At 49.6% G+C, this 9,942-nt stretch overlaps 1 protein-coding gene across 8 annotated transcripts in view; it reads left to right on the top strand.

Annotated features, from left to right (window-relative positions):
- Positions 1 to 4,497: 4,497 nt before the first annotated feature.
- TSC22D1 (TSC22 domain family member 1) overlaps positions 4,498 to 9,942 on the top strand; it is a 96,320-nt gene continuing 90,875 nt past the window's right edge. For 4 of the 8 annotated variants that reach the window (XR_012584426.1, XR_012584425.1, XR_012584427.1 and 1 more), the window contains exons 1-2: positions 4,499 to 5,035; positions 5,694 to 8,554. Coding sequence is in view for 3 of the 8 variants with exons in the window: in XM_074565132.1 (XP_074421233.1) it covers positions 5,727 to 8,554 (2,828 nt within the window). In the remaining 5 variants the exon portion in view is untranslated. Of the gene's footprint in view, positions 5,036 to 5,684; positions 8,555 to 9,942 lie in introns of those variants that run through there. The other 4 variants (XR_012584423.1, XR_012584424.1, XM_074565100.1 and 1 more) reach the window with 3 other exon arrangements.

Here is a 9,942-nt window from a genome sequence, read left to right as displayed (position 1 = left end):
AATGAATAATGTAAAACAACTTTTCCAGATGATCTAGAAAGATACAATTTCAAGTATATTGGCATTGGAGTAGACCTGACTGATTTTTCTTTAAAGATTGCTAGAATTGTCAATTTCTGCAAGCATTTATTTAATAAAAACATGTGCGAAAACTTCCCTTTCCAAAAAGTTCAACATTATTTCACAAGAATTAAAATAAGGACTGAAAAATGTCTCAGTAGGCGTTTTGGAATCAGTCAGTAAACCCAATCAACCAACTAGCCAGCCAACTAAAAACAAAACAAGAAAGGAAGATCAAGACTTGACTTGAATTTTCTAAGAAAACGCAGAAGCAGAATTACAACTTTTTCAGAGCTGAAAGGTGAGAATTTTCTGGAGTACTTCTCTAAGAAGGAAGAAAAAAACTGCATACACCTTTGCAAATCAACTTAGAGACTACAGTCAGCAATATTAATGAACACAGAAAAGCCTTCTGTCTAAACTAAGTGTCAGCTTCATATCATAAAAAATTCTTTTCATTAAAGTTTTTAAAAAATTATTTATGAAGCAGTCACATGGGATTTAAAACACACACCAGACTGATTTGCCATGATTCTGACTGTCTTGACTAAAAACCCCATAGTATTCCTGTTTGTTGACTTTATAATTACTCTGTAGAAAGACATAAACTAGGGTGACAGCTGTGTCACGTAGTAAAGAAGTCAAAGAAAGAAAATATTAAAATACTGCTTCTTCTGGTGTCCCTAGAGAATCTGTGGTGGCAACAAGGCTTGTGTGAAGAAATATTATGTATATGGGAGACAGATCTCTAAATATTTGCACCGTGAAGATCTTATTCTCTTGCCCTAACCTGCATGATAAGATTTTAAGATTGAAATAAGAGTTCTTCCAGACACTCACCCTCCCTGCCTGGCAGCAAGGGCTGCTGCATCAAGCCCATTCGGGAAGCATGGATGTAGGAGATGCAATCCAAGGGGATTCCTCCTACAGGCAACCCTCCAGCAGTCTTCAGTCCCCAGCTGAGGTAACAACAGGATTGCAGGACCATCTGCCCTGTAGTCGTGAGCAGTGACCACGGTGAACAACGTGCTGGATCCAGCCAGTGATGACAAAAGCACTCTGGTCCCAACTAGTCGATTGACACAGTTTATTAAAAAAAAGCAGGGGGACTTGTTTGGAATAACTATGGAGTAATTTCACTTAGTGTCCATGCATGAAAGTGGTCAATTCTGTTGTGGCTGCATTTTGAAATATTTGGTGTTTTGTAAATGAGGTATATGATGAAATTTCTTTTCCCGCTTTCAACAACAACTAAATCAAACAATTAATAGCAATTAAATTATCAATGTCAATGGTTTAATTTTAATCTCATAACCTTGATGGATATGAAAAAGAATTAAAATCTTTAATTTGAGAATCCCATTTTCATGCTTAGATTAAGTCTTACAAAAAATGAATGTAAGCATATACATAATGAAAATGGGTAAGCAAAGAAAAAAATGTGTAGCATGACATTCATATTTACTAACCGCATTACAAAATTAATTCCAAACATGCTACTTCAGATGTGCTTTGTCTAGTCTAGACCATCATTTGAATTGTTAACTGACCAGTGACCACATTATGCACATAAGTTAACACTGTTATCTAAATTTCACTTCTTTCTTCAGTTTTTCTTGTATAAGAAGAGAATGATGTGGAGTCGATTTAAAGACCTGTTTCGCGTGCTGTACTGAGAAGTTTATAGCCCCAAAGACTACTGACTTTTCAAAATGAGTTTAAGTTATTAAGTTAGCATGTGCAAAACCAAACATTTAACCAATTACAAAATACTACTGTTTTACTTCTTTAGGCTTGTTAATGTCTATTGGGTACACACAAACTTTATAGCTCAATCCTTTTTGAGTGACTTTTGCACATTTTTTTAAGGTTCAGAAAGATTCATCTGTATTCATAGCCTATGTGCCTTAAAAGTAGTTGGACTTTGTTCAAACATTCAAAAAATCATCTTTGAGCTGGGACTAATCATAGAAGACTTAATTCCTCAAGGAAATTGTTCTGGGAAAGTTATAAGCAGACAGAACAGGAATTTATAATGGAAGTTGGCTTGCAACCTCGGGCTCTCATCTCAAAAATGTTTACACATGTGAGTGTCTCATTAAAGACACATATAAGGCTTCAGAGTTGCATCAAGATGTAGACAGATTGTGGGCACCTTTGTAACGCTTTCCTGAAGTCTGTGAGGGCTACATGAAGGCTCCTTTCCATAGGGAGCTCACGTTCTGGTAGTATGGTCTTCAAGCTGTTCTGATTATCAATTTTAAAGAATAATACCGTCTTGCTCTCAGAAAAGGCAGAATCTTATTTAATTGCACGTCAATCACTTTGTAGGGTTCGGCACTGTCTGTATACAGGCAGTGTCCTAGAGCCACGGAAGGCACAAAGGTTGCAAGTCTACCTTTCAGGTACCCGGAGACCTGAGCTGAATGTCTGCATTCCAGACATAAAAGGAATTAGGCTGCAAAAGGCAGGATTTTCTCAAAGCCACCCCTGTCCCCACACTGAATGACAGCTAGATAAGCTGGGTTAACAGGGAGAGGCAAGATGGAAGGGTGAAATTCAGGAACAGGCTGTAAAAGCTCCCGCTGTGTGTGTGACCTTGAATCCTCACCCTTTTCACAAAATGGAGCTAGAAAAACAGCTTTTTTAGTACCTCAGTGATTAAACACCATGCACCGAACATGAGAGACTCAAATCTCCTCTCTGCCTGAAGGAACTAACATTTACATCTCCCACAAGAACTCTCTAATGACTCAGCTATATGATATAACACCTCGGACTCTCACAACTTCTCTGCTATTAAAGCTCTACTACTCTTCGTGTGCTTAAATATTCACTGCAGCAAACGCCAAGCCCTGTTTTTTCCCCCCTGTGCCCCGCTGACTGTCCTAACCAACGGGTTTCATAGTCAAGTTACAGAATTAGCCTAAGCCAGTCAAGTCCTCTGAACATTTTATTATTCCATGCAAACTGGACCAATTTCAAAGCAGCGTCTTGAGACACCTATACCAGCTCACGGGCGCCTGTGTTTGGAGACAAGGATGTGCTGACAGCAGATGGGAAACACAGAATGGTTCGGGTTGGAAAGGACCTTAAAGATCACCTAGTTCCAACCCCCTGCCATGGGCAGGGACACCTTCCACTAGACCAGGTGACTCAAAGCCCCATCCAGCCTGGCCTTGAACGCCTCCAGGGATGGGGCATCAGCAGCAGCTCTCCAGGTATGGGTGCACACCCTACCACTGGGCTGCTGGAGAAACGGGGAGAGGGTGTGATCCCATCCCCTTCTCCGTAGGAAAGCGGGATGCCAAAATTTATCTGCCGATGGCCATGAGATACCTGCCTACGTGCTGGGCACTCACAGCTCCGTGTACACTAACAGCCCCAAGGACGTTAAGGGGAATCTCCCGGCGGATATGTGTGCATTGAGCATCTTCACAGGTCAGATGGTTGTGGCTCCACGATAAGGAGAAGCTCAGTTTGGGATGGGGGAAGCGCTGGAGGAATACAGCCATGATGGGCGCGTCGAGCTTCTCCACTCGGCGCTGAGGAGAGCCACGCAGTCACCAAGGGAAGGTTGGTGGATTTACACCTCAGTTCCGTTTAGTGACTTAAAAATACCTTTGGCATTTCCTCTCGAGCTCTCACCAGATGCTCCTCCACACTCACACCCATGTCGCTTGTGAATGCGGATGAACGATTTCACCTGCCCTGGCCGCCTCTGGGCCTCGTTCCCCCTCAGCACCGGCGGCCTCCGTGTCCCCCCGCCGGCCCCCACACCGTCTGCCGGCACCGGGCTCGACCTCCACCCGCCCGGGTGGCAGCACCCGGGGGCCTTCAGTCACCTCCCGCTGACACCGTGCTCCCGCCCCGACCGACCGAGTGGGGAGAGCCCCCGGGCGCAGCCGCCATTTCGGGGGCGAGGGGAGTCACCCATGGCGACCCCCGCCCGGGGGAGGGTGGGCACAAAGGGGAAGGCGGCCCCCGATCCTCCGCTTCCCCCATGCGCAGGAGGAGGGGGGAAGGAATGGGCAGGAATATTCTGGACCGAGGGAGGGGAGGAAGGAGAAGGGGGATGAATAACTTGAATAAATCCGCAACGGAGCCGAGGAGAGGGGGAGGGAGGCGGCGGGTCATGTGAGGCACAGTCATGCTGCGGGCCGGGGGAAGAGGCGGAGAGGGGCACCTGAGGGGACGAGGCGGCCGGAGAGGGGAGGGGGGATGTCTGCCCGCCCGCCATAGACCTAGCTTTACCCCCTCCCCAGCCCGGAGGGCCGCCATGAAGGGACAGCCCCCGCCCTGCCCTTCCCCCTCCACGGGCTCGGCACCGCTCGGCAATTTCCGCCACGCGAGCCGAGCCGATTTCCGCCGGCTGGGACCAGACGGGCTTTATGTCTGCCGGGCGGGCGCGCATGCGCGGCGGTGGCCGCCATCTTACGTTGTCTCTCGCCTGCCCTCCCCTTTGGCGAGCTTTCCCCCCTCCCTCTCTTTCCTCTCCTCCCCCCTGCAGCCCGGCGCAGCGCCCTCCTCCAGCGCTCCGTGAGGAGACGGGGCCGGGCGGGGGGAGAGACCCGCGGCGGCGGCAGGGAAGCCGGGAGAGACCCTGAGGGAAGAAAGGACGGGGCAGGCGGCGGGAGGAGGAAGACAGATCCCAGGCGCGGTTCTGCGGAGGAAGAGCGGGTGCCGCCTGTTATAAAGGGGGAGGAGGCGGAGGGGGAAGGAAGAGCGAGCGGAGCCTCCTCCAGAGACAGCCAGACACAGAGGGAGGAGAGAGAGGCTGCCCGGCTGGCTCCCCCTTTCTCCCTCCCCTCCCTCCCTCCTTTTTATGGACTCTCTTGTCGGGCTGCTGCTGCTTTTCTTCCCTCCTTATTCCGTCTCTTTCATACCCAAAATGATTCAGCTCCATGGCTGCCACTGACGGGGATGTCCCTGCCCGGCTCAGCCTGCCGCTGCCGCCCTGCTGTGCGCCAGTCCTGTACGTATCTGCGCTCTTCTCCTACTACTACTACAGTGGCGATGGCGAGGGGCGCCGGCCGCCCGGCCGGGCTGCCCTGAGGGCCCTGCCGAGCTGCCCTCGCCCCGGCGAGGAGGCGGCGGCCCGGTAGCGGCGGCGGCGGGCGGCCGCCCTGGGGAGGGCGGTTCTTGCCGGCGAGCCGCGGGGAGGAAGGGGCTCGCCCCTGGGGCCGGCCGGCTACCGCGGGCATTTCCTCCGGGGAGAGGCGCAGTCGTGGTGGTGGTTGGAGGGGGGGGCGGCCGAGGAGGAGGGTGGTGGAAATCCAAAGGGGGTGGGTGGGGGTGGGGGGAAAAAAAGGGAGGAAGAAAGTGAATGGCGGAGGATTGAAAGTGTCACATTCAGAGGCGCTAATCTAGAGGCGGCGGAGGACCGGTGCTCGCCCCCTCCCTGTCTCGGAGGGGAGGAGGAGGGGAGGGGGGTGGTGGTGGTTAGCGGCGGTGCCGAGGCGCCTCAGCCCCGTGCTCTGCGGGAGCCGGAGGGGGGGGGGGGCGGGCGGTTGTGCGCGGTGTCTCTCTGCCCTGCCGTGAGCGCAAAGCTAACTGTGTGTGCGTGTATGTGTCTGTCTCTCTCCATGCCGGGGGAATTGCACTCTTAAAATACACCCGATACAATGCACCAGCCTGACTCAGCCGCAGACATTAGTGCTAGGAAGATGGCGCACCCGGCAATGTTTCCTAGAAGGGGCAGCAGCAGTAGCAGCGGCAGCAGCTGCGTTACTGCTCCCACTGCACCAGGTACCGGCGTTGGGAGCGCTGCCCTCTCCGCCGAGGATTATCAGCCGCCTTTGCTGGTCCAGCCGCCGCCGCCTCCGTCTCCTGCAACATCTTCATCGGTGGGTCCACAGCCGACACCCCCTCCTCCACAAAGCCTGAACCTCCTCTCACAGTCTCAGCTCCAGCCACAGCCTCTCGCGCAGACTGGAGCTCAAATGAAAAAGAAAAGTGGCTTCCAAATTACCAGTGTGACCCCCGCTCAAATATCAGCTAGTATGAGCTCTAATAACAGCATAGCTGAGGATACAGAAAGCTACGATGACCTGGATGAGTCCCACACTGAAGACCTGTCGTCTTCAGAAATCTTGGATGTTTCTTTATCCAGGGCCACTGACTTGGGAGAACCTGAGAGGAGCTCCTCTGAAGAGACTTTAAATAACTTCCAAGAGGCAGAGACTCCTGGGGCTGTTTCTCCAAACCAGCCTCATCTTCCTCAGCAGCATGCTCCTCTGCCTCATCACCCACAGCAGAGTGTTGTGATCAATGGAAGTGTTCACCCTCATCATGTTCATCACCACCACCATCTTCACCACCACCATCATGGACACCATCATCCATCGCATCCTGGGGTGGGCAGTGCCCAGATTTCTGGAGGACCACCGCCCAGTCCCTCATTTAGAAAACTATCAACAACTGGAAGCTCTGACAATGTTATATCAACTGCACCAGTTTCTGCTGCATCATCCACTGGTTCCCCGGCATCAGTCGTGTCTAATATCCGCACTACGAGTACTCCTGGCAATTTAGGTGTAAGTCCTGCTGCTGGAACTAGTACCTTAAATAATATGGGTGGCGGTAGTTCTAGTGTGGCAAGCAGCGTGCTTGGTACTATAAATTTAAGCAACATCACGAGTACTGGTAATGTAAATGCTTTGTCTGGAACTAGCGGCAATGTTAATGTGAATATCTTGAGTGGTGTTGGCAATGGTACGAGTGCTTCCTCTAGTGTCATTAACAATGTTACTAATCCAACTGCAGGAATGGCAGTGGGATCAAGCCAGCAGCAGCCTGCATCTGGCACGTCAAGGTTTAGGGTTGTAAAATTAGATTCTAGTTCTGAACCTTTCAAAAAAGGTAGATGGACATGCACTGAATTCTATGATAAAGAAAACACTGTTGCAGTTTCAGAAGGAGTAGCCGTAAACAAAGCAGTAGAGACGATAAAACAAAACCCGCTTGAAGTGACTTCTGAAAGGGAGAGCACCAGTGGGAGTTCTGTTAGCAGCAATGTAAGCACACTGAGTCACTATACAGAAAGTGTGGGAAGCGGAGAAATGGGAGCACCTACTGTGGTACAGCAGCAAGCGTTTCAAGGTGTGGGTCCGCAGCAGATGGATTTTAGCAGCGCTGCTCCTCCGGCAATTCCAGCATCTAGTATACCACAGAGTGTTTCTCAATCACAGCTTGCACAAGTCCAGCTGCATTCTCAAGAAGTAAACTATCCGCAGCAGAAGCCAGGGGTCCAACCTCCTGCACAGGCCAGTCTAACCACTGTTACTGGGGTTCAGCCAGCCCCAGTTAATATACTAGGTGTATCCCCGTCTCTGGGCCACCAGCAGCCTGCCATTCAAAGTATGGCTCAACAGCAGCTACCGTATTCTCAGCCGGCGCAGCCTGTGCAGACTTTGCCAGTTGTGCAGCAGCAGCAGTTGCAATATGGGCAACAGCAGCAGCAACAGACAGTTCCTACGCAGATGGCCACAGGTCATGTTAAGCCGGTGAACCAAAACTCTGTTACGGGGGCTATGCCAGACTACATTCAACATCAGCAGATCCTCCAGACTCCAGCCCCTGCCATGCAGCCCAGCTCTACAGGAGTAGGAGCAGGGCAGCCAGTTCCTGTTGCCCAGGCACAGAGCATGCAGCCTTCGGTACAAGCACATCCAGCCGCTGCCCCGTCTCAGCCTGTTGCCCATGCTCCAGCAGCCATACCAGGTGTAGGTACCAGTGGTCAAATGCTGAACGTTGGGCAGCAAGGAAGCGTAGCCGCTGTGGTGCAACCACCATCTGCTGCAAACCAAATTCCACCTCCAGTGATGCCGTCAACAGCTGCTCCTCCATCTTCACAAGTTGTGCAGCCTGTGCAGACAGGAATAATGCAGCAGGGATTACAGGCCGGCGCTTCGGGCCTTCCTCAGCAAATGGTCATTGCTCAGCAAAACACCTTGTTACCTGTACAGCCGCAGGCACAAGGAGTGGAATCTGTAGTCCAAGGGATGACTGGGCAGCAGCTGCCTGCGGTTAGCCCTATACCTTCTGCTAGTACTGTTCCTGCACCAAGTCAAGCTGGTTCAGCTGTGCCTCCTGGCATACCTTCTGCTTCTATAGGTTTGGGACAGCCACAGAATATAGCACAAGCTTCGTCTGTGCAGAATGGGAATTTGGCTCAAAGTGTTAGTCAGCCTCCCTTGATATCAACAAGTATAGGTATGCCAGTGGCACAGAGTGTGCCACAGCAGATACCGCTCAGCTCTGCCCAGTTCCCCGCACAATCACTAGCTCAGTCAATTGTAAGCCAAATCGAAGATGGCAGGCGCCCTGCAGAACCTTCCTTGGTGGGTTTACCTCAAGCTGCCAGTGGTGAGAGTGGTGTTGGAGCATCAGCCGTTTCAGATGGTGGTAGCAGCAACATGCCATCCTCTGCATCCCTCTTTCCGCTGAAGGTGCTGCCGTTAACAACGCCTCTCGTAGATGGTGAGGATGAGAGGTAAGACTGGTGGTAACTTTATTAAAAGATAGACTGTCTGATAGTTTGATTTGCACTAACTTGCAGGTCTCGTTAACAGCCATTCTGTGAAACAAAGCGGTGTGATGTTTTTGCCTAATTAGAAATATTGTTTTCTCAGGTCCCAGCGCACGTAGGTATTATATTGAAATACTTGTTTTTCTCTTGAGGAGGTGGGTTGTATTGATTATGCTCTGAAACTACTGCGTGGGTAAACTGTGTTTTAACAATCTGTGACAGTGTGTATATTCCCATTGTATAGAGGAAGACAAAAGAATACTGTGGAATGTGGGTATACTAGTGGTGATTGTAGTTTAGATTATTTATTACACTGAAATAATTAATATTTATTCTTAGGTAGATTTTTTTTTTTCGCAAGCCTAGACTTCATCCTGCCTCAGCTTCTCTTTTTCAAGTACTGACTTTACTCAGGTTGAACCAGTTGCGATTCTGTGGTGTATGGAGAAGCTTGCTCTCTGACAGCCAAGAGATGCGTTAGGCAAATGAGTTCGGTGGGAAAAGGGAGGTTCAGCAACACCGTTGTGGCTCTTTAAATTGAACTTGGGGCACTTCTGGTCTTGGTGGTTTTGCTTCAAAGCATTAATCCATTGTGAGAGCTGCTCAGGCCTGCGGAGGGGTGGTGAGCCTTTGAGTCTGGTGCACCAGTTCTGTGCACTCAGAGGAATAAACTGCACATGTTCTCCCACCTTCACCTTTTCAAACAAATGACCATGTGGATGTGAATATTCTCATTTATTTGCCAGTATGTGAGGAGAAGCCTGTGTTGGTTGTGAAAGGCCCTTGCATGTGCAGGATGAAGTGATCCCAACAGCAGTTTTAAAGTGCAATTGTTGGATATTAATTATGCGTGGAAATTCCTCAGTGTATTGATGACCCATTATGATACATCTTTACAAATGGACAGGAAGACTGTGGTGGTTTTCCCAAAGAACTTCTTGTCTAAGGATATGCTACATTAATGGGAGAAGTAACTTTAAGATAAATAACCTGCCTTGAGAATGTGGGAGAGGACAGAAAAGAACACTAGAAAAGAAAAACTGAGGCTCAGGTGAGGAAACAAGGTGGGAAAAATGCTGTAGCAATAGGAGATGAAATACTTCTTAAATATCTTCTTGGTACCATAACTTAAATTAGGAGTAATATCAGTGCCCAAACTTTATTAAAAAAAAAAAAAGGGTTGCTGGGAGAGGCTGGATTCTTTTCTTAATATTGAAAATACTAACTCTATCAGCAGTCTCTGATTATGTTGATCATAAGGTGTTGACTGCCTTAGTGGCTTTCATCACATCTTTCTAAGATGCCAGAGAGCTATAATGAGTAGCAGCTTGTCTTCCAGGAGTGCTAGAAGA

Source organism: Larus michahellis, chromosome 1 (genome assembly GCF_964199755.1).
Source record: "Larus michahellis chromosome 1, bLarMic1.1, whole genome shotgun sequence".
Classification (NCBI taxonomy): Eukaryota; Metazoa; Chordata; class Aves; order Charadriiformes; family Laridae; genus Larus; species Larus michahellis.
The sequence above is the reverse complement of the archived record's forward strand: the minus strand, read 5'-3'. Positions and strand labels throughout refer to the sequence as shown.